This window comes from Vidua macroura, chromosome 6, assembly GCF_024509145.1.
Source record: "Vidua macroura isolate BioBank_ID:100142 chromosome 6, ASM2450914v1, whole genome shotgun sequence".
NCBI lineage: Eukaryota > Metazoa > Chordata > Aves > Passeriformes > Viduidae > Vidua > Vidua macroura.
In genome coordinates, this window is record NC_071576.1 from 1017856 (window position 1) to 1045250 (window position 27395).

Sequence of the window (27395 nt, forward strand, 5' to 3'; positions counted from 1 at the left end):
TTCTGTGACTCCATCCAGCCTCTGCTCCAGGGCAGCCTGCACAAGGCATCAGGATCACCAAGTTTTCTGAGAAAAGTCTTGGATCCTCCTTGGAATAAGGATGATTGACAGAGAGCATTGAGGAGCAGGGGGGGTCTATGTGAGTCACTAAGGGAGGAAAGCAAGGGAACAGGAGGAATTTTTCACACAGGCCACTTCTGAACCACTGCCCTGAGAAGCTGTGTCTGTCCCATCCCTGGAAGTGTCCAAGGCCAGGTTGGATGAGGCTTGGAGCACCCTGGGATAGTGGAAAGTGTCCCTGATGATGGCAGGGGGTGGAATGGGATGGGCTTTAACACCTCTTCCCGTGGAAACCAGTCTGTGATTCCATGATTTCTGGAATCCTTGTGCTGTTTTTCACACCGCTCTTGGGTAAATATCAAAATAGGGAATAGTTGTGACAAAAGCAGAAAGGATTAATGAAGAACTGTAAAACTGTCTCTGAAGCAGAGTTACAAGTTTTTGTGTGGGAGAAGGTGAGGAAAGTATTATGCTAAATTTATTGTGCTAAAGCTCAGGATGAGGATCCTGTCCAGTAGGAAAGGAGGTTCTGTAGGAGAAAGAAACGTCCAGCAGCTGTAAATTAAAGACAGATACAATGAAAGGAAACCCAAGCTTGTCCTCCAGCAGTGCCACATCTTTGTGTGGAATGATGGAATTCTGCTGTGGAACCTCCTGGTATCCAATCTGTGGATGGGTTTGAAACCTCTCAGACATTCCCCTTGCTGAACAGATCCATGTTTCCCTCAAAATACTGGCTCATAGGAGATCTGGGTCACAGTGAGAGTTACTGTGCCTGGAGCCCATTGCACTGCAGGGCTTCAGATCAGATTAATGCACAGGGTTAAAATAGCAAATCTGCCTTGACTTGCTCAAAAAATCATCCCAGGTATTTGCATATCCCAAAATCCCAGAATTTCAGAGTGGTTTGGGTCAGAAGGGACCTCACAGAATGTGAAAAACACCAGTCACTGGTTTTTAGAATTTTTAAAAGTTTAATAATAATAAAACGGTTATTAAAATAGTAATACAGTCAGAGTAAAAAAAATTTAGAGTTAGGACAATTACAAGACAATAAAAAGCAAAGAATTCTGGATGTCAGGATGTTTTTGGGCACTGAGCTGCCAAAAAACATGTTTTGTTAACAACGGAATAACCCTTAAAAGCAGCAGCCTGTTGCACATTCATACATCTCATACATGGTGCATAAATTCCTTGGAAATTAAGAATTTTTCTGGTTTTTGTCAACTTCCTCCCCTTAATCCTGGTGGTTCCATGGAAGAATATTTGTCTTTTCTGATAAGGAGGCTGTAACTCTTTATGTGCTCTGTGGCTGTTATCTCTGTGTGAGGAGTTTCTTGATTATCTCATCTCTTTCTTGAGCTAGTTAAGAAGTATCTTACATTGCAGAGTTTCTATTTTAACATTGTGTTATAACCTAAAAATATATTTAACACACTACTCAAGAGAATTAATACAGCATAACTTCCTAACATTACACATATAATATTCATTGTAATATTTGTGAAAAGCCAATCATGAAATACACATTTTTCACACGGAACATCTATTTCCAGCCCCTGGAGATAGCAGAGCCATCATTTGCCAAGGTGGACAATTAGAGGGTAGCAGTAAAGCAGGTGATGAGCTTTATTGATTCCAGTTCCCTGAGTGCTGCCTGCATGCTTTTCCAGATCTTTGATGCTTTCAAGCCTCGCCTACACGACTCCAACAGCAAAGTGAACCAGGTGGCTTTGGAGGCCATGCACAAGATGATTCCACTGCTCAAAGACAATTTATCACCTGTGATCAACATGTTAATTCCTGCCATAGTGGACAACAACCTCAACTCCAAAAATCCAGGGATTTATGCAGCTGCCACAAACGTTATCCAGGCTCTATGTCAACACTTAGGCAAGCAATTTATTTTCTCTTAATTTGAAACTGTTTTAATTGTGGTGATTAAGTTGTAAATTGAAAGTGTTACTCTTTCCAAGAGTTTCACAGCATTGCTACACTGTGTAAAAATATTTTGGTTTATTCACACCACACAAGTCACCTTAATACTGTTCAGTAGTGCTTTGGTTATTTTTCCATAGCATTTTCTTATTTACCTGTTCCCATATTGTGTTTATTTCCAGAAAACTTCATTTCCACTTAGGAATTTAATGTGTTTTGCTCTTTGCCTTTAGACACCTCCCTGCTCCTGCAGCCATTCTGCACAAAAGCCCAGTTCCTGAGTGGGAAAGCAAAGCAGGACCTGACAGAAAAGCTGGCTGGTAAAGTGCTCTTTTCCTTTGCTTGTTTGGTTGGTTGGGTTCCCTTAATTAGGGAAATTAATTGCAAGGTGGAGGTGGGTCTGTACCTTCCCTTCTGCCTCAGGAGGTTGTGCAGCAGTTGTCACATTTCAGCTCTTTAATGGAAATTGGAGCTATTGCTGACAAAACAAAGGATTAGCATTAGCATTAGGGTTATACAGTCAGATGGAAGATCTATAACAACCTGGAATTTATAAATATTTATAAATATATTAAGGATTTCGTTTAAATTTAAATACCTCATCTATTTAAATAGGATTAACATTTGTAAATACCTTAAGCATATAATAATTTCAGCATGGCATTGCATTCCCTCTCCCAGTGCTCATTCCCTCATGCTCTTACCAGGAATCCCAGACTGGTTTGAGTTGGAAGGGACCTCAAATCCCACCCATCCCACCCCTGGATGGACAGGGACACCTCCCACTGTCCCAGGCTGCTCCAGCCCCAGTGTCCAGCCTGGCCTTGGGCACTGCCAGGGATCCAGGGGCAGCCACAGCTGCTCTGGGAATTCCATCCCCACCCTCCCAGGCAGGAATTCCTTGAGAAAAGCTGAATTTCCATGCTTTAAATGAACAAGGAATGTCTTTATGGGAAATATGCTTGAACCAAACATTTCCTTGGCTCACTTTCAGAGTGGTCCTGTGTGAAATGGAACTCAGTAACACAATGGACAGGCTGTTCCTGAAATATCCCTAAATTTGTGCTTTCTGAGGGTGTTAAACAGCCTTTAAACAGTCCTCTCTTGCTGGGATTTTTGGAGTGGTTTGTGTTATATATCAGAAGAGGCTGTCCTGGCAGAGAGGGAAACATTTGCTAATGAAACACTGAATTCATTATTGAGGAAAATATTTAATCCTATGAACATACATATTTATTTTTATACATATTTTATATATATTTGTGCAGGGCCAGGAGTTGGACTCATAATCCTTGTGAGTCCCTTCCAGCTCAGGATATTCCATCATTCTATGATTCTATATTTACAGTATAAGGCTGCTTTTTTCTTAAATATCTACTGCTTCTTTGTGAGGTAGAGGGGAAACTGGAAATACCAGACCTTACACAGTGAGAAATAAAGGTCTTTATGAGAATCCTAACTGAAAAAAAACAACCTAAAATCCCCTTTATTTCTTTTTTTTTTTTTTTAGCTTAATGGAAAAGTGTAATTATCAGCAGCACTGGTGCTACTGTGTAAACTCCTAGGACAGGATAAAAGGAGTGGTTGTGGGAAAATCTGGAATTTTTAATGGGAGCTGATGATGTTGCAACAGCAAACTCTTGTGTACAGCAGCAGTTTGAGGAGATGATTTAAATGCTTTTAAACCCCTCTCGAAGGCGGGGATCACATGAAAATTTTAATTTAAATGAATATTTTATCCTGACCCCTGCTTGCTGCCTTGCAGAGCAGGCGCTGGAGCTGTACCCCTATCAAAGCTGGGGATACCCTCGAATTTGTCATTTAAATGAATATTTTATTGCAGAGTGGGTGCTGGAGCTGTACCCCTATCAAAGCTGGGGATCCCCTCGAATTTGTCATTTAAATGAATATTTTATTGCAGAGTGGGTGCTGGAGCTGTGCCCCTCTCAAAGCTGGGGATCCCCTCGAAATTGTCATTTAAATGAATATTTTATTGCAGAGCTGGTGCTGGAGCTGTACCCCTCTCAAAGGCGGGCAATTGCAATTTGAATGAATATATTATTGCAGAGCGGGTGCAGGAGCTGTACCCCTATCAAAGGCGGGCTCCCATCGAAACTGTAATTTAAATGAATATTTTATTGCAGAGTGGGTGCAGGAGCTGTACCCCTATCAAATGCGGGCTCCCGTTGAAATTGCAATTTAAATGAACATTTTACTGGAGAGTGGGTGCTGGAGTTGTTTCCCTCTCAAAGGCGGGCTCCCATCGAAACTGTAATTTAAATGAATATTTTATTGCAGAGTGGGTGCTGGAGCTGTGCCCCTCTCAAAGGCGGGCAATTGCAATTTAAATGAATATTTTATTGCAGAGTGGGTGCTGGAGCTGTGCCCCTCTCAAAGGCGGGCTCCCATAGAAACTGTAATTTAAATGAATATTTTATTGCAGAGTGGGTGCAGGAGCTGTGCCCCTCTCAAAGGCGGGCTCCCATCGAAACTGTAATTTAAACGAATATTTTCTTGCAGAGCTGGTGCCGGAGCTGTACCCTCGGAAGCCCTGTGCCGTGGAGCAGAAGGTGCTGCCCGTGCTGTGGCACCTGCTGGGCAGCTCGGCCAGCGGCGGCTCCGTGCCCGGCCCCCGCGCCGCCGCGGCCGCCTTGGCCCAGGCCCTGTGGGCACAGATGGGCCCCGGCCTGCTCGCCCACGCCGCGGCCCAGCCCCCGCACATCAGGAAGAGCCTGGAGGAGCTTTTGGAGACGGGAACGTAAAACTGTGAAATCGCCGTCCCCGCAGGTGAAGCTCAGCGCCCGCTGAGCCGGGCACACGGACGGTGCTGCTGGGAACAGCCCCTGGGCCGGCCACGGTGCCTGAGGGAGCCGGGCTGGGCCGGGCTGCACCGGGAGAGACCCGGGAGCCAGCCTGGGAGAGCCTGGGGAGCTGAACTGGGCTGTGCTGGGCTGGCCTGGGGAGCTGAACTGGGCTGTGCTGGGCTGGCCTGGGGAGCTGAACTGGGCCGTGCAGGGAGAGCCTGGGGAGCTGAACTGGGCTGTGCTGGGCTGGCCTGGGGAGCTGAACTGGGCCGTGCAGGGAGAGCCTGGGGAGCTGAACTGGGCTGTGCTGGGCTGGCCTGGGGAGCTGAACTGGGCCGTGCAGGGAGAGCCTGGGGAGCTGAACTGGGCTGTGCAGGGAGAGCCTGGGGAGCTGAACTGGGCTGTGCTGGGCTGGCCTGGGGAGCTGAACTGGGCTGTGCTGGGAGAGCCTGGGGAGCTGAACTGGGCTGTGCTGGGAGAGCCTGGGGAGCTGAACTGGGCTGTGCTGGGAGAGCCTGGGGAGCTGAACTGGGCTGTGCTGGGCCAGACTGGGGAGCTGAACTGGGCTGTGCTGGGAGAGCCTGGGGAGCTGAACTGGGCTGTGCTGGGAGAGCCTGGGGAGCTGAACTGGGCTGTGCTGGGAGAGCCTGGGGAGCTGAACTGGGCTGTGCTGGGCCAGACTGGGGAGCTGAACTGGGCTGTGCTGGGAGAGCCTGGGGAGCTGAACTGGGCTGTGCTGGGAGAGCCTGGGGAGCTGAACTGGGCTGTGCTGGGAGAGCCTGGGGAGCTGAACTGGGCTGTGCTGGGAGAGCCTGGGGAGCTGAACTGGGCTGTACTGGGCCAGACTGAGAGCCTGAACTGGGCTGTGCTGGGCCAGACTGAGAGCCTGAACTGGGCTGTGCTGGGCCGGCCTGGGGAGCTGAACTGGGCTGTGCTGGGCTGGCCTGAGGGCCTGAACTGGGCTGTGCTGGGCTGGCCTGCAGGGCTGAACTGAGCTGAACTGGGCCAGCCTGGGGAGCTGAACTGGGCTGTGCTGGGCTGGCCTGCAGGGCTGAACTGAGCTGAACTGGGCCAGCCTGGGGAGCTGAACTGGGCCGTGCTGGGCCACCTGCAGGACTGAACTGGGCCACTGTGCGGGGCTGAACTGGGCCGTGCTGGGAGAGCTGTGCTGGGCACTGTGGGGCTGGCTCCCCTCACTGTCACCAGCATGGCCACGGAGGAGCCGCTCCAGCCCATCTGTGCTTCCCTCCAGAGGCTCCAGCCCAGGACCTGTCCCTGGATTGCCCATGAAGAACCACGGTCACATCAGCACTGCGCTTTACGTGGAGAAGTGGAAGAGAATCCTGGACACAGTGATGCAGTGCTGTTTGTGAAAAACATGTATTTTTGTACCCCCACAGGCAGTGGTGCAGTATTTGTTGTCTCAGGGCTGGGCAGTGGGGAGAATGAACCCCAACCCTTTTCCTTCCTCAGCTGCGGGCTCTGGACACATTGGACATGGGACACAATGAGATATATAAATAAAGGGATTTATTTCTGTACAGGGATGTATTTATACAAAGGGGTGGGGGGGAAGGGGCTCGAGAGCTGCTCTGCTCCAAGGAACCTGGTGACAGCAGCTGAACGTGAGCCCAGGTGTGCCAAGGTGGGCAACAGGCCAAAGGCACCTGGCCTGGAGCAGGACTAGTGCGGCAGCAGGGCCAGGGCAGTGGCTGTCCCCCTGTGCTGGCACTGCTGAGGCACCTCCAATCCTGGGATTGCCTCTGGGCCCCTCACTTTAAAAGGGACACAAAGCGTGTCCAGGGAAGGGAAGGGAGCTGGGAAGGGGCTGGAGAATTCCTGAGGGAGCTGGGAAGGGAGCTGGAGAATTCCTGAGGGAGCTGGGAAGGGGCTGGAGAATTCCTGAGGGAGCTGGGAAGGGGCTGAGCCTGGAGCAAAGGAGGCTCAGGGGGGCCCTTGTGGCTCTGCACAGCTCCTGCCAGGAGGGGACAGCCGGGGGGGTCGGGCTCTGCTCCAGGGAACAGGGACAGGAGGAGAGGGAACGGCCTCAGGCTGGGCCAGGGCAGGCTCAGGGTGGGCAGCAGCAGGAATTTCCCCATGGAGAGGGGGCTCAGGCCTTGGCACTGCCCGGGGAGGGTTGGAGCGCCCATCCCTGCAGGTGCCCAAGGAAGGGCTGGACGTGGTGTGGGTGACTTGGTTTAGTGGTTTAAGGGCTACAGTGGCAGTGCTGGGCGGGCAGCAGGATGTGGGTGAATCTCTCCAAATGATTCTAGGATGCGTTTCCACAGGGGGCTGTATTTATTTTATCTGTCTCGCCGCCCCGTCCCTCAGGGGCCGCCGCCATTTGGCGGGAAGGGGCGGGCGCTGGGGGCGGCCGGCGCGCACGCGCGGGGGCAGGCGGGCGCGCGGGGCGCAGTGCGCGTGCGCGGTGCGTGAGGCCCGGGCGAGGCGGCGGCGGCTGTGGCGGCCCCGGCTGTGGCGGCCCCGGCAGGTAGCGGCGAGGGGCCACGGGCTGCGGCGGCACGGGGCCAAGGGGAGCAGAGCGGGGCGCTCCGGCAGCGGTCGGGAGCGGCCGGGCCGAGGGACAGCCGGGGCGGGAGGCCGAGGCGGGCGGGGGCTGGGCCGGGCCGCGCCGCGCCGCGCCGAGCGCGGGGCCCTCCGAGCGCCGCGTCGGCCCCGTCGTCTCCCGCGGCCGCTGCCGGGCCTCGGGTCTGGCCGAGGGGTGAACTCTGCCGTGGGGGTGCATCCCGGTATCCCTGTGGTATCCCTGTATCCCTGTTTTCTGCGTTGAACGGCCGCTGGGCGAGTAACGGGCCCGCGCGGAGCCGCTGCGCTCCGCGCCGCGCGGTTTGTGACGTTATTGCTCAGACTGGGCCCCGCAGAGGCCCCGGTCGAGGGGGAACGGCCTCAGGCTGGGCCAGGGCAGGCTCAGGGTGGGCAGCAGCAGGAATTTCCCCAGGGAAAGGGTGGCCAGGCCTTGGCAGGGGCTGCCCAGGGAGCTTTGGAGTGCCCATCCCTGGAGGTGTCCCAGGAATTCCTGGACGTGGCACTCAGAGCTGCGGGCTGGCGGCGAGCTGGGGATCGGGCACAGCTGCGACTCGATGGCCTTGAAAGGCTTTTCCAGTAAATGGTTCCGTGATTCAAACCTAATCCCGGCCCAGCCGCGCTGGGCCCGGGCAGCGCCGGCCCTGCCCCTGCCCGGGTGGTTCCAGCAGCGCCTTATCAGAGCTGTGAATGGAGCAGGGCTCCGATAAGGCTCCGCATTCCTGCCTCTCTGCAGTTTCCCTGTTTGTTTTCCATGAGTTCGTTCACCTTTATGAGCGGCAGTTTTGTGTACAGCAGTCTTCTGCTGGTAACAGGCTGAGTAATACGTGCTGGCCTCAATTATTTAATATCAGTGTGTGTGTAGCTGTCTGATACTCTGATTCAGTTGTTTAGCCTGTGTGATGTCAAACCCTTTGGAATTAAGGTGAAAACCCCCAGAATTAAGGTGGAAACCCCAGAATTAAGGTGAGAGCTCCGGAATTAAGTTTCCCTGGTATGCCCCACCCGTGGACTTTTGTGGCCTGTTGCATTGGCTGGTTAAAGCCATGGACTGCTGTCAGATTTTGGGATGTACCAGGGATCAGACTGGAAGGCGTTTGGCTGGAAGAGCTGTCAGACTGTCCTGGTTTCAGTTTGAAGCCACGTGTGCTGATCCTTGTGCATTTTCACAAGCTCAGACCTTGTGTGCCAATCCTTACGGCTTCTCCCTCATTCTTTTTTCCCTCCTAGTCTGAAGATGGCTGGATTTGGTGAGCTGTTTTTTTTTTAAGATGGAATATGTCTTCTGAATCAGCTAGAGGGAGAAAACATCTGTTAAACATCAGGATAAGTTTAGGCCATGAATTACTGCATTTCTATGATAACAGAATCCATGGAATCATTAGGACTGATCATTAAGTCCAACCATTCTCCCGTGCAGCCAGGGCCACCTTGTGTCCCCAAGTGCCACATCCACAGGGCTTTAAATCCCTCCAGGGATTTAAAAAAATCCTCCCCAGGGATGGGGACTCCAGCACTGCCCTGGGCAGCTGGGTCAGGGCTGGACAGCCTTTCCATGAAGAAATTTCCCCAATATCCAACATGAACCTCTCCTGGTGCAATTTGAAGCCATTTCCTCTCTTCCCATCACTAGTTACTTCTGTTACTATTATGTCAAATTTTAGAGCTGTAAATAGCCTTTAAACTGTTTTTCCTCGTGCTGTGGCTGGAGTTTGTGCCACTCCCTCCTCTTACCACTGGATTTTAGAACCTGCACGAGGCACCCTCTGCAGTGCAGCAGCCTTGGGGTGAATCAGAGCTCTGCCTGGTGCACTGGGAAAGGCACAGTGATACTCTGTGATACTTAGTGTATAACTTAACGTTACAAATGAGGGTTTTTTTCTCAAAATCCTAGTCACAGAATGGTTTGGGCTGGAAGGCACATCAAAGCCCATCCAGTTCCACCCGCTGCCATGAGCAGGGACACCCATCAGTACCCCAGGCTGCTCCAAGCCCGTGGCTGCCTGATGATGCAGAGCAAAAATACTTTAAAAAGCAGTTATTAGAAAACTTGCAGGGTAAAACCACATGGACTCTTGAACATTGTGCCAAAGTTCCTTGGCTTGGTGAACTCCTGGGAAAACATGAGCTGTTATCCCAAGAGTTGAAGCTGCTGAAGATAAGGGAGAAGAGATTTTTCCTTTCTGGCAACTTCACCCCAGTATGTAGTGGTGTCTTCTCCATGTCCTTGTTGAAGTGAAAGCAGTGGTCTGGGTGTTGTCTCTTCAGGTTTTCGGTGTGAAAGAACTCTGGAGAGTTCTGGGGTGGGGACTTGTGCTTTCTTTTTGAAATCCCAAATGTATTTGCCACCTGGTCCCAGGAGAGCACAGGAGGAACCGGGAGTGCAGTGCAGCGTGTGAGGAGGACAGCCCAACATGTCCTTCACGCCAGCTGGATCACAGCTGGGAGCTGTTGTGTCCTGCAGGGTGGTGTTCCCTGGGATCCCTGAGCCGGCAGGGGCACGGAGCAGGCTCGGCTCAGTGCCCCTGCTCCGCCTCCAGGAGGGAAAGCCGGGATCAGCCGAGGCTGGGTGGCACCCAGCCAGGTCAGGCTGGCCTGGCGCTGGCACAGCAGGGCAGGGCCAGGCAGTGGCTCTTGGCAGGGACATCAGAAGAAGAGTGGGAGGAAGCAGGAGTCTGTCCCAAGGGCCAGGAGGAAGCGCCTGCACTGGCTGTGGCTGGGAGTGAGGGGCTGCAGGTCAGGGGCTACCAGAGCATTTCTGTGGCCCTCTGGTGCTGCTGGGTGTGTTTGGACATCACTAATGGGGACTGAGTTGGTGCTGACAGGAATTCTCGTCTTTGCTTTAGCCTGCTGTTGAGGGCACCCTTTAACACCTGTTTATTTCACAAAGAATTTACTGACCTGTACTACGTAGGAAAATTTAATGAATTTAGGGGCATGGGTCCAAGGTGGCCCTGGCACTGCTGGAATAACTTGGACCTGATAGTCTCAGACAACTTTTCCAGCCTAAATGTTTCTATGGAATTTGAACATAATTCTTTATTTAAATAAACGTCCACCAGACTCCTACAGGAAAACTGTAATGATTCACTTTTATACCTCGGTAGCTCCCCGCAATAGATTTTTAGAATCCCACAATGATTTGTATGTGCAGATGTGGAAATCTATGACTGCTGTTAATATTTTTATATTGTTGAACAAGGCTGATGCGTGAGGCAGGTGTCATCGGGGTTGTGGTGAAATACAGGGGTGCCTGGAGCAGCTGGGCCGCTCTGAGCTGCCGACTGGCAGCCCGGGAGTCCTGAGTGGTGCTGTTCCACAGGATCCAGTCGCACAGCGCTGCCATGGAGAACGCGGAGAGCACGGAGGAGGAGCAGCCGACTGTGGGCAATGAGAGCGCGGAGCCCGGCGCCGAGAGCGCGGCCGAGGAGCAGCACATGGACTTCAGCACCGAGATCATGAGTGTCACCGAGATGGAGCAGTCCCCGGACAGCTCCCCGGACCTCAACGAGGACAACACGCAGGAGAGCGAAATTCCAAACATTGAGAGCTTACAGACCACAGATATCGAGGCTGACTTCCCTCCGGATTTTGACAAGTTTTGGAAAGTAGTAGAGGACAACCCGCAGGATTTCACAGGATGGGTTTATCTCCTGCAGTACGTAGAGCAGGAGGTTAGTACCTGCCCCTTTCTCCTCAGTCTCCCCGAAATAAGTAAAGAAAGAAAACTAAAGTCGTGGAATTCCAGTGGCAAATGGGGAATGGACATCAGGCTGTCACTGATGCTGATTTAAGGCAGCTGTCCTTGCCACTGCTGTCATTTAATCATAGAATGCCAGGATGGTTTGGGTTGGAAGTGACCTTAAAAAGCTCGTCCAGTTCCACCCCCCTGCCGTGTTCAGGGACACCTTCCAGTAGCCCGGGTTGTCAGTGTCAAAATAACAGCAGGCATCTCTAACACAGTGCTAATAATTGTATTTAAAATGACCTGAAGCTGTTGCTAAGGGAAGCACTGATTGTGCTCGCTCTGTTTCCCACAGAACCACTTGCCAGCAGCCAGGAAAGCCTTTGACAGGTTTTTCTCACACTACCCCTACTGCTATGGGTACTGGAAGAAATACGCGGACCTGGAGAAGCGCCACGACAACGTCAAGCAGTCAGACGAGGTACGTAGGGCCCGGGGCCAGCGCTGCCACCAGTCCCAAAGCCAACAATGACTGTCCCACTGCGAGTCATTGGGCTGCCAGTGCCTGCCCTGCACGGCCAGGGCTCGAGGGACGTGTTTGCACGTGTCACAGCTGTGGCATTTGGAGCTAATGTTCTCTCTCTTTGTTGGCAGGTGCGTTAAACCTCTACAGTTTGTCAAGCTTTGCAGTGCAAGCCTCTGTATTACACTGCAGCTTAACAAGTAGGGCAGGGCTTTTCTGTCACTTCCATTTATTACTCATTTTCAAAACAATAATAGTTGGTTTGCTGGTCACAATTGCTCCATCTTATTGCATTTTTGGTCAGACGCTGTCAATGATGCTCTAATGGGTCTGTGCCCTATGGTCTGTACCCCAAAGCCTGCCCACACAACCTGGTCAGAATGCAGGGACCGCTGCGCTTTGAAGATCAAGACTCTGCACGTGGAGATCAGAACATTGCCATGTTCTATCCAACCTCCACCCGAATGGTAATGGTAGATTATTTAAACAAAATTCCAGTAATTAGTATTTCTAAGGTTCACCGGATAACACAGTGTTGCCTCTCTCTTAGGACCCCATTAAGGATTTGAAGTACAGTTCATGTTCTCTTCATAGGTCTATCGCCGGGGGCTTCAGGCAATTCCTCTTAGTGTTGATCTTTGGATACATTATATAAACTTCCTAAAGGAGACCTTGGACCCTGCTGATCCTGAAACTAACAGTACCATCAGGGGGTGAGTTGGGAGCAGCCCGATGCCCATACACACCACTGGGATCAGGTTATTGTGTTTTTAAGACAGGGGGCAAATTCAGAGCAACCTGATAAGGTAATTCATAACAATCCACTGTAAGGATTTTTAAATTAAGAGATGATGGAGCCAAATTCCGCAAGAAGGAGGAGACTGTACAGTGTGGTACAAGGGGCAAAAGCTTGAGAGCTTCAGACTGGATGCTAAGAAATATTTGGTGCAGCATTTGGAATCCTGGAATTTAATTCCTTGAGGTTTCCAGGGTATGGCTAGGATGTGTCTGCTCGCTGTGGCTGGCAGTGGACCTGGTTAAAGGATTGGGCTAGACTTTGATCAGAAGGCTTAATTGAACTGGAATTGAATCTGAATCAAGCTGCAGAATTGCTGCACAGCTTTTGGGTGTTACACTGCTGCACTGGTGGGTTTGGAGTCTAAAAGACAAAAGTAGTAAAGGTTGTGTATTTTCCTAATGTCTTGCGTCCCTGCCAGTGGCTTTTGCTGTTGCCTGTATTTGTTCTGTTGTGGAAGTGCTGGAGAAAAAAAATGTGAGCTTTTGGAATCTCTAGACACCTTTCTGTAGATATCTGGAAAACACTCTGAAGTATGTAAATAATTAATATAGGTCTAGTTTCAAATAAATGAGGGTGCTCATAACATTTAATACGAGCCAGACCTTTCCTTCCTTGTTCTGTCCTGGCATCCAGAAACCAGTGTAAAACCTTCCCTTTTCCAGAGCCTATGAACATGCAGTGCTGGCGGCTGGGACAGATTTCCGTTCTGACAGACTCTGGGAAATGTATATAAACTGGGAAAATGACCAGGGAAACCTAAGGGAAGTTACATCCATCTATGACCGCATCCTGGGAATCCCCACGCAGCTCTACAGCCACCACTTCCAGAGGTAAGGGGAAAACAGGGAGTTAATGCCATGGGAGAGGTGCAAATACTCAGCACAAGAACTTGGAACAGTTTTATGTAGTTATTTACTTACATACTCAGGCAGTTGGACTGATTGTTTAAAAGAACTGATGCACATTTGAGGAATTTGGTTTTAGATAAATTCAGAGGTTTTGTTGTGGAATAAGGACAGGCCTTGGAAGTGTGGGGAAGAAGAGAGGATTTCTTTGAGAAATCAGAATGATCAGTTTTGAACTTTTAATACTCATGCAATGCCCATGTGTGGTGAAGCACCAATTTAACTGACTAAAGAGAAATCCTGGTTGAGTTTCAGATAGTGGAATTCTTCATTGGTAGGGAGACTTGAGCAGCAACCTCAGCTAAATTGCACACAGTGTTCCCCAGATCTCTTGGTGTGGGAAATAAAGTATTTCCTTTGTAACTGATTTTGTCCTTTGCCATCTCTTTTGCATGGCAAGGGTTCTGTCCCTTTGGCACATGGCACTTGTGAGGGTGATGGTGCTGGCAGCTCTGGGTGTGAGCTGGCAGCACTCAGTGTCACTCGGGAGCCATGAAGCAGAGCAGAACCCCCTGGGATTTACAGCTGCGCTCTGCTGGGCAGCAGTGCAGCGTGAGACAGCCCCTTTGCAGTGCCTCTTTGTGGCTGTCGTTAGGTTTAAAGAGCACATCCAGAACAACCTGCCCCGAGACTTCCTGACCACGGAGCAGTTTGTGCAGCTGCGCCGGGAGCTGGCGGCTGCCAGCGGCCACAGCGGCGAGGACGGGGACGAGCTGCCCTGCGGCACCGAGGACATCACCGACCCCGCCAAGGTACCTGCACGGGCTGGCCATGGGCACCTCTGCCCTTCCCTGGGGCTGGGCAGGGCTTCCACTGCAGCCACTTGGGCTGTGCCCACAGAGCTCCTGCACAGCAGTGCCCTGTGGCACCAAGGACATCACTGACCCCACCAAGGTACCTGCACGGGCTGGGCGCTGGGGCTGGGCAGGGCTTCCACTGCAGCCACTTGGGCTGTGCCCACAGAGCTCCTGCACAGCAGTGCCCAGTGGCACCAAGGACATCACCGACCCCGCCAAGGTACCTGCACGGGCTGGGCACAACGTACCACCCTGTCCTTCCTGGGGCTGGGCAGGGCTTCCACTGCAGCCACTTAGGCTGTGCCCACAGAGCTCCTGCACAGCAGTGCCCAGTGGCACCAAGGACATCACTGACCCCACCAAGGTACCTGCACGGGGTGTGCACTGGCACCCTGTCCTTCTCTGGGGCAGGGGTTCCACTGCAGCCACTTGGGCTGTGCCCAGAGAGCTCCTGCACATCACTGCCCAGCAGCTTGTGTGCTAACAGGACAGCCCCTTCCAGTGCTGGCAGAGCTGTTAAAGAAATGAGTTAGAAAATGAAAGAAGCGGTGTACAAAACCTTAGGAACAAATAATAATTATTCCAGGTCAGCAGATTGGGATCTGTGGTCTAAGAAAGCTCCTCATCAGCAGTGGCCTAGGCAGGTTCAGACTGTTACAGGCCTAGGAAAGCCTGGAGCTGTCCAAAGGAATTGCTGATGGTGAAAACAGACACACTTGAAACCAGGGCTGACTTGGATCCAAATCCATCCTTAATCTCCAATCAGCTTTAGCATAGGATAAAAACCAGTTCAGCTGTGTGTGCTAAGGCCCAGGGCTCCATCAGGCAGTGTCCCAGCCCTTCCCTGGCTGCTCAGGGAGAATCCATGCATGTCACTGGCACAGGAAGCACTTACAAAGGTGATACCATGTCTGCTTGTGTTACATTTTCTAACATTCTGTTCCAGCTAATCACTGAGATAGAGAACATGAGGCACAGAATCATTGAGATCCATCAGGAGATATTTAACCACAACGAGCATGAAGTCAGTAAGAGGTGGACGTTTGAGGAAGCGGTAAGTGGGACTTGTATGAGGCAGCACCAGCAAGTGGTTTGGGAGCAGGACTGGGAGCTGGAAATTCTGAGAAACAGCCTTGACTTAAACTGCTGGGAGGGGATTGAACAGAGACTCAAAAAGTTGGAACAGTTTCACTTCTCTGCCATTTTTCTTGTGAGGAGGCAGCTGGTGATGTAAAGATCTCAGAGCAGTGTTTGGAGAGAGGCAAGGTGCTGTAGTGTTTGCTAAGCCAGTGAGTCCTGGGAGTTAGTGCTGCTCATGCCATGGGGTGGTGCAAAGGCATGAGGGGATGGAGGGGATTCCCTTTGAAAGGTAAGCCTGTGCTCAGAGGAGAGTGAAATTCCTGTGGTTTTGTATTGTAACATTACACACTTAATCAGGTAGCTTTGGTTTTGGACCTCGTATGTATAATGTATTAAAAGTAGTTAATTAAACTAATTATTTGATCACTGCAAATATACAGCTTTTGCTGTAGAATTAGGTTGGATTCTGTTTAAAAAACAGGAGGTTTTCATTCTCAGTCTTGATATTTTTCTTCCTGGCAAACCTGGTCCTTGTTTTAAATTTATTTCTTACTCTAAAGAGTCCATTGTGTTACCCAGCTGGGACAGATTTTCAGAGTCTTTACTGGGTTGGTGATGCCAGAACAGGTGGGTGACTGACTGCACTGGGTGGGACTGGGCCAGGTGCCTGGACAGCCCAGGAGCTCCCAAGCAGAGTGGGGAGCCATTGTCAGGGAGCTCTGTGCCAGTGACCCGTGGCAGGAGGGAGCAGAGCAGGCAGAGTGTCCCAGATTCCTGCCTTGGGAAGCCTTAAGCTGCCAGTCTGTGGGACTTGGGAGAGCACTGCAGCTGTGGGCATTGGGCAGGAAAGGGGTGGGAAACGGAGTGTCCCCGTGCTGCTGGCCACAGCGTGCTCTTGTTACCACCAGTGTCTGCTCTGGAGCACCGAGGGGCTGGGAGGAGCTGGGCCTGCAGAGTTCAGCCTGGCCATAAAGGACAGCAGTGAGGAGCTGGGCACAGATCCCACCCAGGGCTGGGGATTCCTCAGAGCTGTTTCCAGCAGGAATGGGACTGTGAGCTGGGCAAAATGGCCACAGAGTGTTGGGTTCCACACCAGAGATCAGTGAGGAGCCTGAAGGGAGGGATTGGCTTTAAATTTCAGGTGGCTTTGAAGAATTGGATTCTCCTTAATTACTGTAAGTTCTTCATCCATTTGTATGGGTTTGGATCTGAGAGGACATTGCAGCACAGGAGAGAGATAATCAAATGCAATAAAGATGGTGAGGAAAAGCAAAGGATCTCTGCCAGGATGCCAGACAAAGCAATTTCAATTTAAACAGAGCAATGTTTAATTTTTGTGCTGAGCTCTGTCCCACCCAGCCCCTCTTGCAGCCACCAATAACACAATGGTGCTAAATTTGTGGTCTTACTATAACCAGATTGATGTAAATATTTGATAGGAAGTTCAGTTCAGTGCTCTGTCTTTCCTTGTCATGATTCTCAACCAAATTCTGAGTTGAATTTGTGGGCTGGGTGTCCCACAGTGGGCACTTCACTTGTGTGGATGGGTGTGGGCAATGTCCAGTGTGTCCATAATGTCACTGACACTGGCCTGCCTTGGGTCCTCCCCCAGCATCTCTAAACACTTGCACTCCAAAAGCTCTCTAGGAAAAGTTTCTAGCCTGGAATGTCACTGCAGTAAATCCCTTGATCCATGCCTGGATAGCCCTGGACTGAGTAGATGAGGAGGTGTCACTGGAGCCCTGATCACTGAAATGGCAGGAATTGAGTGTTGCCTGTGTGGCTGTTGATTGTTTGCCCCCCCCTTGGTGGTGTGTTTGTAATCACCAGTTGCATCCTGTGACTCTTGCAGATCAAGAGGCCTTACTTTCATGTAAAACCTCTGGAGAAAATTCAGCTGAAAAACTGGAAAGAGTACTTAGAGTTTGAGATAGAGAATGGCACTCACGAGCGAGTCGTGGTCCTCTTTGAGAGATGTGTCATTTCATGTGCCCTCTATGAGGACTTCTGGATCAAGGTAAGGGAGGCAGCTCACGGCTCTGCTGGTGCACACCTTGACCTGGTGACTAACCCTTGTACCCTGTGGAACGTTGTTCATCTATAACTATATCTGTTGCATTAGGAGATGGTCTGCTTGCAACCAGATTTGACTGCTGCATTTGCCAACTGCGTTGCCTCTCTACGTCCTTCCTTACAGAAACTAGTCTAGTGGTTCCATAAAGGTGCTGAATGGGTTTAAACAAAAGAATTTTATCGTTCTGGCATGTTCTTGGAGACAAATACAAGCTTTAACCTGGCTGGTCTCTGCTCTGTTTCCAACCCTAGTATGCCAAATACATGGAGAACCACAGCATCGAGGGCGTGAGGCACGTGTACAGCAGGGCCTGCACCATCCACCTGCCCAAGAAGCCCATGGTGCACATGCTGTGGGCAGCCTTCGAGGAGCAGCAGGGTAAGGGCAGCCCTGCCTCTCAGGGGGGGTTCTGCTGGGGAGCTCTGGGATCTGCCCTGTCCTAAAGCACCTCCCTGCTGTTGCAGGCAACATTGATGAAGCCAGAAGGATCCTGAAGACGTTTGAGGAGTGCATCCTGGGGCTGGCCATGATCCGCCTGCGCAGGGTGAGCCTGGAGCGCCGGCACGGCAACATGGAGGAGGCAGAGCAGCTGCTGGAAGATGCTGTCAGGAATGCCAAGTCCATCAGTGAAGCCTCCTTCTATGCCATCAAACTCGCCCGGCACCTCTTCAAAGTGCAGAAAAACCTGCCAAAGGCAAGAAAAGTGCTGTCAGAAGCCATAGAACTGGACAAAGTATGTGTTCCCTCTCGGCTGTCTTACCCAAAACTCAAACCACCCTGGTGTCTTTCTCTCTTTCTGAAGCATTTTGTAAAACATGGCAACAGTGATGACAGGAGTTGTAACTGGATGTAATGTCCCATTACTGCATGGAGACAACAGTCCCTCTAAACTGACGTTGCCAAGGTCCCAGCTTGGGGATCTGGAAGTTTGCACCCTTTTCCCATCAGAGGCACAATGTGCTTTGCACCTTCATTTTAATTTTTAGAATCTTAAACATTCTCGGTGCGTTCAGTGTTATTGGTGTGGGGGCAGTGTTTGGTGGTTTGGTGTCAGCACAGGAATATCTGGCACTCAGATGCTGCCAGCAAAGTGCAGCACCTGGGTTTGTGGTGTTGGTCACTTCTGGTGTGTTTGTGCAACAAACCAGCCCAGGGAGAGGAAAATCCCTTCATTGCCTGTCATTGTGTGTGTGCATGGGGTGAATTGTGGTGTGTAACAGTCAGAGTTAAATACCTGCTGTGAGGGTCAGGTGTGCACCTCCTAATGCCTGTTCTGCACAGGAAAACACCAAACTGTACCTGAACCTGCTGGAGATGGAGTACAGTGGTGACCTCAAGCAGAACGAGGAGAACATCCTGAGCTGCTTTGACAAGGCCGTCCATGGGGCCCTGTCCATCAAAATGAGGATCACCTTCTCACAGAGAAAAGTGGAATTCCTGGAAGATTTTGGGTCTGATGTGAACAAGTAAGATGTCCTGTGGGCAGTGGCCAAACTGGGGTCACTGGGAGAGTGCTGGGAAAAGGGTGGGGTCAGTGGCTTCTGTAAAATTATTTCCTTTGTGCCATCAGCTCTTTGTAAGGAACAGGTGCTGTTCTAAACCAACCTCCTGGTGTTAAACAGGAATAGATTTTTATACAGGAATCTCTTTTCAGATAATTGCCCCTTTTATCTGAAGTGCCCAGCACCTCACTGAGCAGAGCTCTGCTGCCTGCCAGGTTTTCCTGTGGTTGGTTTCCCCTTGCTAAGCCCTGTGAAGGGAGGTGCTCCCCAGGGGAATGGGACAGGTCTGTGTCTCCTTTGAGACTCTGTTCCCTGGGAGCTGCTGCTTGTTTCCAAAACTGCACTGCTCAGATTTTTCAGTGTTCAGCACTGTCAGCAACTGTGCACTTATGTGGGAGGATACACCAGAAATGCAAGTTTTAAGTTCAATGCTACAATATATTTTTCCTCTTAATTGTCTATTGTTTTTATTTACATTTTGCAGCTAAATAACCTGGAAGGATTACTGACAAGTCAGTTTTTCTGCTTTGTATGTTTTTAACAATAGCTGTCCTTAAATTCTGCTGCCTCTGCATGGCAGCCAGTCAGTACAAGTTTGGGATCTGAGTCAGATCAAACAGAAGGAATTTTGCTGTTCCCAAAAAATCCCAGAGCACAGAATGAGGAACTCTTTTCACCCAGAGCACACTGTCAGAAACTGCATGTTTTGTGAGATGCTGCAGATGAGGGGGTATTTCAACATCTGTGAGAATTTTAGCCAGCACTCTCCTGTGCTGCATTAACCACACTTGTTCTTCCCTGCTGGATGGGCAAAGGCTGTAGGGATTGGAATAATTGGGATTGGAATAATTTCCAGTGTTTAAACACCGCTTCCCACATCTCTGTGCTGCTGTGAGTGGCATCACCAGCAGGCTGTGAAGGAGCAGCTGAATCACAAATCACTTCTAGAGAACTTCTTTATAAAGGAGCTTGATAAAAACTGCATAAAGCGTGAGGGAAGTTGAGCAGGTTGGGAACTGGAGCTGCTGTGAATGGAACTGAGTTGGCTTCCCCCTGTTGGTGGTGGGTCACTCATTAGAATGCATTCCCTTGCAATTTGCTGCATTGTTGCAGTTTCCAGTAGGCATTGCTCAGGTGTTTCAAATACTGGCAAGGCTTGACTGGCTGTGCTCTCCCCAGGCTCCTGGATGCCTACGACGAGCACCAGGCGCTGCTGAAGGAGCAGGAGACGCTGAAGCGGCGGGCGGAGAACGGGTACGGACTGAGCCCAGCTGCCCTGGGGACAGGGCAGGGAGCAGCCTCACTCTGGGGGGGTTTTAGTCTGTCAGTGGAGGTGTTTGTCAGCTTTGTGAGAATAGAATCACTTTATTTTAGTCCTTTGAAGTGTGTACTAAATAGAGCTGTGCTGCCTTAAATAATCATAGAATTGCTTGCGTTGGAAGGGACCTTAAAGCCCTGAAACCTGCCATGGACAGGGGCACCTTCCATAGGCTGCTCAGAGCTCCATCCATGCTGGCCTTGGACACTTCCAGGGATGGAAACAATTTTGGACAATAAGCTTTTGAGTTGTTGAGTTGAGTTGAGCCAAACAGTGCTGGTGAAATGGCTCAGTCTCTCAGCAGAAACGTGCCTTTGCTGTCTCAGTTTGGGCACCAGCTTTAAACCCAGCCTGTTCTGAAGCACAGCCCAAACTGTCCTTCCCTGACCCCCATTCCCTCACCCAGCTGAGCTGGGTCTAACCTGCAAGGTGCCAGAACAAGGCTGTGTTCCCTTGCAGCTCGGAGGAGCCGGACGAGAAGAAGCTGCTGACGGAGGAGGCGGGGCTGGCGTCGGCGCAGCTCATGGACGGGGACATGCAGGTCAACCAGGCCGCCTACAACTACAACGCCTGGTACCAGGTACGGCTCCCCGGGGACAGCCTGCACACCTCCTCCTCCTCCTCCTGGGAAGCAGAGCGCAGCTCCCTGGCCTGCTGGCTCCTCTGGGCGTGCTCCACAAGTGCCAGGTGTTCCCGTGTGGGGCGAGGAGCACTTTGGTGGCTGTCCTGTCACACTGGGAGGGGACGGGGAGGGCGGCAGGGCTGTGGTGTGTGGAGCTGTTCTGCCCACACTGGCCTTGGGGTGCCCCTATCCTGTGTGCCTGGATAGTGAGTGTCTCCAGGCAGTAATTCCTGTAGTGCCTTGGAATGGGTTCTGCTGGTGCACAGCACCAGTAAAATCAGCTTGTCCTCTGGGGTTCTTCCTCCAGGGCATTTTAGCTTGGAATAGAATTGTTGAGGTTGGAAAAGCCCTCTAAGACCATCCAGTCCAGCACTGACAAAGCCCCCACTGACCCATGTCCCTACTGCCACATCCGTGTGTTTTTTAAATCCATGGATGTTTTGAAGTGGTTTTATGGAAAGTGTTGTTCAGGCCGTGCAGAGCCCCCAGAGCTGGGAGAGCAGTGGTACAGCTGGGGCACAACCCCTGGGCAGCCCTGCTTTGGGATTGTCTGCAGCCAGGTCGGGAATTCTTTCCAGAGTCAGGCAGTGGGAGGAGTCTCATCCAGCACAGACTGTCCAGTGCTAGGCCAGGAAAAATGCCCTGAGTTTCACACACAGCACTGCAGGAATGGCAGCCTTGAAGCTGGGCCAGGGAGGCTCAGGCTGGAGATCAGGGGAAGGTGGAATAAGCACAGCCCAGGCTCCCCAGGGAATGGGCACGGCCCCGAGGCTGCCAGAGCTCCAGGAGCACAGGGTGGGGTTGTTGGGAGTCTGGGCAGGGCCAGGGGCTGCACTGGATGATCCCTGTGGGTCCCTCCCAGCTCGGGATCTTTTGATTCTGTTGTGATGAGGCTCTGTCCTGTGGCAGCACCCCGTGGAACCCCCACCCCTGCCTTTCCCAGGCTGTTGCAGCAGGAATGGCAGCGCTGTCCTGCATTCCCAGGGGTGCTGTGCTGGCCCAGCTGGGCACACTGGGGCTGGGGGAGCTGCGTGGGCTGTCCCCCCCAGCAGGGACACGGTGGCTGACGCTGCTGCTGTGTTTGGTTCCAGTACAACTACCAGAACGCCTGGAATTACGGACAGTATTACCACACAACCTGATCCCCGGAGGGAGTGGAGTTCACTGTGCTGCAGTTTCAACAAAGATGGAATTAAAAAAAAAAAAATTATATTTTTCTAATTTTGGGCTGTGAAGGAACTGTTGTGCCACCTGCTTTTGGTCCTCTGCATGTGAACCGAGCTGCTGCTCACGGGGTATGTGTGAAGCAAGATTCGTGTGCTGGTAACTGATAAATGGTCTCTGTACAATTCTCATTTACCATAAATGATTTTTTTAATTCCCTGCACTAATTTATGGAGTATCAGAAGAATTCTTGTTGGTCTCATGATTCCATAATTGAGAGGGTGAAGCTGTGGGGGTTTGGGTTGGTTTTGCTCCAGAGCTGCTCTGCTGCCTGGCCCTGGCCCAGGGCTGGAGCCAAGGCTTGTCCCACTCCCAGCCCAACTGCCAGGGAGCTGTGTTGGGACTGGGGGCCTTGGCAGAGCTGCCACACGGGCTCTGTAGTGCGGGAGGGGCAGGGATTGAACCACCTTCATTCTTTTTTAAAAGCACAAACTGTGTTTGGGATGAGTTTTGTATTTAGAGTTTTTCATGTACACGGTGTGAGCAAAACTTTTTTTCATTTTGATCAAAGTGATCATTCCCATTTTTGTAATAAAAGCGAGGAATTCCGTAGTGCTCTGAGCTTTCTTGGACTGCCTCATTCGAGCCAGGAGGGAGAAGAGAATGCCCGAGTTGAGCTCTGGTGGTGTTCACAGGAGGGGCTGTGGCACAGGGACACCTGGGAATGCCTGTGGAACACCCAGTGCTCTGCCAGCAGAGCTGCTGTCAAATAAACGGGGCAGGAATGCTGTGGGACAGGAATGCTGTGGGATTATGGAGTGGGAATGCTGTGGGGTTGGTCTCCACAGGAGGGAAGGAGCCCTGGCTGGGTGTGGGGCCATGTGTCTGTGGAGTGGGAATGCTGTAGGATTATGGAGTGGGAATGCTGTGGGTCTGTGGAGTGGGAATGCTGTAGGATTATGGAGTGGGAATGCTGTGGGTCTGTGGAGTGGGAATGCTGTAGGATTATGGAGTGGGAATGCTGTGGGCTTGGGCTCCACAGGAGGGAAGGAGCCCTGGCTGGGTGCCCGGCAGTGCCCGGCCGAGGAGCGGGGGGAGCACAGACACAAAGAAGGGAGGCACCGGCAGGTACAAACTCTGCTTTAGTGGTGGGGCTGTCACTACAGCAGCGGGGCGGGGACAACACTCAGCACTCATCTCCACAAAGGCCCCGCTGTAACCGGAGCCGGGAGTTACAGCAACGCCTGCAGGAAGCGCTCTCTGGCAGAAATGGATTCCCAGCAGCGCAGGGAATTCTTCATTCAATATCCACCAGCTCCACTTCAAAGAAGAGTTTTGCGTTTGGTGGGATCCTGTAGGCAAACGTTAAGGACACAGAGGAAACAGCCCCTGCAGTGACCCCTCCCTGGGCAGGGAGTCCCCAGCTGCTCCCCAGCCTCTCCCCTGCCCCTGGCATGGCTCTGGTTGGACACCCCGCATCCAGCAAGGAGCCACAGCTGCTGCCCAGCAGGAGCTGTCAGGAGACAGGGACAGCTCCACGGACACACCTTCATTAGCTCCTCACCGCCCTGAGCTGCCCCAGCCTTGTCTGCAGGGGTGGGGCAGTGGTGGGGAGGTTACACTGTCCAGGCAGCCCTTCAGATCACAGGATTCCAGCACAGAACAATCCCCTCCCCTCCTCCAGAAGGGTTGGGAAGAAGAAACAGGGCTGCAAGGAACACTGTGGGATCGCTCCTCCACCCCCTACTTCAGCTGTATCCCAGAACCAAGTGTAGCTCTGTCCCTGCTCCCGTTTCCCTGCACCGGTTAGGATCCCCATCAGGCAGAAGCAATTGGAAGCAGCTGGAATAAAAATGCAGGTGGAAAACAGCAGCAGGTTCCCCCTGCATGAGTTTTTCTCCAAAAGAAAAGGGCAAGTGCACTGCTAGGAAGTGTCCTGAACTCCCTGAGCAGGAATGTCCCGAGCCTGCTGTGAGTAACAAGGGAACCCCTCTCCTGTATCCCTGTCCACAGAGCACCTCCTTGCCCCCAGCATTCCCAGGCTCCCTGAGGAGTCAGAGGTCATGGAAGGATACTTGGCATCGGGCTGCCCCTTCTTGCCATAGGCCCACTCGGGCTCGATCTCCAGCTGGGCCTTCTCTCCTTTGCTCATGGTCAGCAGGGCCTCATCCCACTGCAAGGACAGAGCAGCTCCAGCCAGAGGTGGGACAGCGCAGCAGCCCCGCAGGGAGCGCGGCCGCTGCGCTTCCCAGCTGTTCCTGCGGCTCCAGGAGTGCCACACAGCCCCGGGCGTCCCCCCAGCCCTGTGGAACACTCTGAGGGGTGTGCCCCACAGAGCAGATCCGTGCTCCCGTGCAATGGGAACACGCATCCCATCAGCATTCCCAGCTTCAGCATTCCCTTCCCAGGGAGTGCCCGGGGATTGGTGCTGTCCCCACTGAGGGGAGGCTCTGGCACCCACAATCCTGGGATAAACACAGGGATAAACCTGGGCCACTGCTGCTCCTGCAGCGCTGCCCCTGCCCAGGGACACAGCCCCTTCCCACATCAGGAATTCTGCTGCCCAGCCTGGAGCAAAGGAGGCTCAGGGGGGACCTTGTGGCTCTGCACAGCTCCTGCCAGGAGGGGACAGCCGGGGGGGTCGGGCTCTGCTCCAGGGAACAGGGACAGGAGGAGAGGGAACGGCCTCAGGCTGGGCCAGGGCAGGCTCAGGGTGGGCAGCAGCAGGAATTTCCCCATGGAGAGGTCTGGCACAGAGTAAAGCCCAGGGAATGCAAACAGGGATGGATGGAGCCCGGGGATGCCATCAGCCTCAGCTGCTGTGAGGCACCGACAGGGCTGATCCCAGGGAACAGAGCCTGTGCTCCACGCGCTGCCTGAGGAGGGGAGGACTGGGGATGAATGTTCCAACCTCCCAGGGCAACCCCTTGCAATCTGCCCCCAAAACTGCACCCCAGTCATAAACCACAGAACAAAACTGCCCAGGGACTCGGAGGGAGCCCTGAACACTTCACTTACACCTCGGATCACTTTTCCTACGCCAACTTTGAAACTCAAGGGCTTGGCTGCTTTTTTCTTCTTTGAACCTGGAAAAGAGTTTTATGTTCATTTCACACATGCACTCTCCACACTTCTGCAGAAAGCTGCCATTACAATCGTGCTTCATATAAATAGCTGCTCTTCTAATATTATTTTTAGCCTAATATCAGATTTTCAGTTAATCAGATTTCAATTAATGCTGTGCACTAAAAACATCATTAACTGCTCAAGCTGCACCAAAGCATCTTTCAAACCCCAAAGACTCATTCCTAAATTACTCAAGTTGACTGTACAAGTCATGGACATATTAAGGAACCAAGAAAAGTCAACAGGGAACACACAAGTATGAGGAATTACAGACAGTATTCCAGTGACTCTGGAATACTGTTCCTGAGTGTGGGACACCACTGCTGGGAAAGCCTTTCCAGTCAGGATTGCACAGTTTCATACCCCTAAACCCTCTGATCTGTCACAAAATCACCAGCAGGGAATATTGCACAGCAGAGTAATCGAATCCCTCTCATTCCAGTGCCTCCATATTTAAGGATTTACCACAGAATGGCCCCAAGATGTGTTTGTTTACAGAAATTCAGGACACTGCTGGTGCCAGAGTTCCCTAGGCACCATGTCCCCTTTGGATTGACTCCCTGCATTCCACATTCCCTGGGGCCTGGAATGCCAGAAGCCAGGGCTGGCAGGATGCAGCCCTGTCACTTGACACCAGCCAGTCCTAAAATACTGCCCTTGCTAGCTCATGGAAAATCAGGATCAGGGAGCTGCAGGGCAGCTCGGCACCACCATGATAAAGCTGTTTGCCAGGAATGCTCCCAGACACAGGAATGCTCCCAGACACACCTTCCAGGGGAAAACCCCTGCCCACATCTGCTGGAGGAGCCCAGGTAATTCCCTCTAGGAGCATTTGCTCCAACCCCACGAGTTTATCTGCACATTTCTGTATCCATAACCTTACTTGATTGAATATTGGTATCGAAGACTGTCCCATCCTGCAGCTTTCCTGTGTACCAGCAGTGGACAGTGTCTCCCTTCTTTGGGAAGTTGGTTTTATCGCCCTTCTTTAAAATGGATTTGGTGTACTTTGGTGGCCCCTAAGGTTACAAAAAGAGAGTTATCACTGGTGGGTTAAATAGTCTCAGATATCCAAGACTGGATATCTGAGACTCCAAGACTGGATTGGAATCTCAGATATCTTGGAGATTGTTCCAAAACTGGAACAATCACTGAGTTTAAGGCACCAAAGAAGACATTGCTAGCGAATGATTGTTCATGTTACTGCAGGGCTGCAACATTTGGGGGAAATGCAGCTTAAGGTTAAGGTGGGGTATGAACACCAGATTTCTTGCTGCAACCAGGTTTTTGAAGACTTAGGATCACACAATCTCCTGAGCTGAAAGGGACCCACAAGGATCGTGGAGCCCAGCCCCTGTCCCTGCACAGACCCCCCAGCAATCCCACCCTGGGCATCCCTGGCAGCGCTGTCCAAACTCTCCTGGAGCCCTGGCAGTGCCCATTCCCTGGGGAGCCTGGGCAGTGCCAGCACCCTCTGGGGAAGAGTCTTTCCCTGAAATCCCCCTAACCCTCACCCCGAGACAAACCACCCGTATAATCTGGTTTTCCAGGCGAAAAACGCGAGTCGAGGGCATCACACCGACCTCCTCCACAGCCTCCTCAGCCTTCGCCGCCTTCCCCTTGGCCTCCTCCGCCTTGGCCGGCTTCGCCTTCTCCGCCGCCTTCTCGGCGCCGTCCGTGCCCTTGAAGCGCTGCGAGGGGAAGGATGAGGAGCCGCATCCCCGGGCCCAGCCCTGCCCGAGCCCAGCTCCATGCCCGCGCCCTCACCTGCGTGTGGAAGAGCTGCGTGTAAGCCGCGATCAGCTGCTCCTTGTTCGCCGTCTTCGCCACGTTCTTCACCTGCCCCAGCAGCTTGTGCTCCGCCAGGAACTGCGGGACACGCGCGCGAGGCGTTGAGGGGAAAAACCAAACCCAAACCTCCCCCCGCACAGCTCCAAGTTATTGATTAACCCGCGGCATTACCGCCTGCGCCGCGTGCTCCTGCAGGAATTTGATGATCTCCTTCTTGGCCAGCGCCTCGCTCCGCAGCTCCTCGGCGCTCCAGGGCTGCGCCGGGCCCGCGGCCGCCGCCATCTTCCCACCCACCTCCCGCTCCTCCTCCGGAGAGGAGGGCTGGGAGCCGCCCGGCAGGGAGAGGGCCGGGCCGGGAGCGGGCCGGGGCAGGAGGGGAGGCTCCGAAGGCGGCGTCCCGACCGTCCCCTTCAGCCTCGGCCGAGCGCCAGCGGGGCCGCGGGGAGGGGCGCCGAGGGAGGGACAAAATGGCGCCGCCTCGGGGCTCGCCCTGAGGGAGGGCAGCGGCCGCAGCAGCGGGATCTGCCTCGGGCTTGGCGGGCGCCTCAGGGCGAGGGGAGGGCCGGGGGAGAAGGGAGGGCCGGGGCGCGGCCGGAGGGAGGGCCGGGAGGCGGCTCCGCGTCCCGCTCGGCGGCGCTTTCGAGCGGCGGCGGCGAGGCCGGG

At 52.5% G+C, this 27395-nt stretch overlaps 3 protein-coding genes and 1 non-coding gene across 9 annotated transcripts in view; 3 read left to right on the forward strand and 1 right to left on the reverse strand.

Annotated features, from left to right (window-relative positions):
* Window positions 1-6343, forward strand: part of TOGARAM1 (TOG array regulator of axonemal microtubules 1) — a 35343-nt gene extending 29000 nt beyond the window's left edge. For all 4 annotated transcript variants that reach the window (XM_053979488.1, XM_053979487.1, XM_053979489.1 and 1 more), the window contains 4 exons: window positions 1734-1953; window positions 2232-2318; window positions 4519-4785; window positions 6055-6343. In XM_053979488.1, the coding sequence (XP_053835463.1) occupies window positions 1734-1953; window positions 2232-2318; window positions 4519-4760 (549 nt within the window). In that variant the 3' untranslated portion in view covers window positions 4761-4785; window positions 6055-6343. The remainder of the gene's footprint in view (window positions 1-1733; window positions 1954-2231; window positions 2319-4518; window positions 4786-6054) is intronic.
* Window positions 6344-7232: 889 nt separating this feature from the next.
* PRPF39 (pre-mRNA processing factor 39) lies at window positions 7233-22427 on the forward strand. Of its 3 annotated transcripts, XM_053979494.1 has the most exons (14): window positions 7233-7293; window positions 10669-11020; window positions 11387-11512; window positions 12149-12267; window positions 13016-13183; window positions 13854-14010; window positions 15002-15109; window positions 16988-17152; window positions 17461-17587; window positions 17674-17942; window positions 18491-18675; window positions 19891-19965; window positions 20489-20609; window positions 21743-22427. In XM_053979494.1, the coding sequence occupies exons 2-14, from the start codon at window positions 10691-10693 to the stop codon at window positions 21791-21793; spliced, it is 2001 nt and encodes a 666-aa protein (XP_053835469.1). In that variant the 5' UTR covers window positions 7233-7293; window positions 10669-10690; the 3' UTR covers window positions 21794-22427. The 3 variants fall into 3 exon arrangements, with proteins under 3 accessions (XP_053835469.1, XP_053835471.1, XP_053835470.1); XM_053979496.1 differs by lacking the exons at window positions 7233-7293; window positions 10669-11020; window positions 11387-11512 and adding exons at window positions 11562-11754; window positions 11859-12021; XM_053979495.1 differs by lacking the exons at window positions 7233-7293; window positions 10669-11020; window positions 11387-11512 and adding an exon at window positions 11562-12021.
* Window positions 18026-18111, forward strand: LOC128809616 (small nucleolar RNA SNORD127). Its single transcript, XR_008437796.1, has one exon. It is a non-coding gene; the product is annotated as a small nucleolar RNA SNORD127 (small nucleolar RNA).
* Window positions 22428-22939: 512 nt separating the features above from the next.
* Window positions 22940-27379, reverse strand: FKBP3 (FKBP prolyl isomerase 3). Its single transcript, XM_053979501.1, has 7 exons — window positions 26904-27379; window positions 26709-26810; window positions 26525-26632; window positions 25825-25960; window positions 24834-24901; window positions 23891-23988; window positions 22940-23167 (listed from the first exon to the last, which is right to left on the reverse strand). The coding sequence occupies exons 1-7, from the start codon at window positions 27012-27014 to the stop codon at window positions 23113-23115; spliced, it is 678 nt and encodes a 225-aa protein (XP_053835476.1). The 5' UTR covers window positions 27015-27379; the 3' UTR covers window positions 22940-23112.
* Between the last annotated feature and the right edge of the window lie 16 nt (window positions 27380-27395).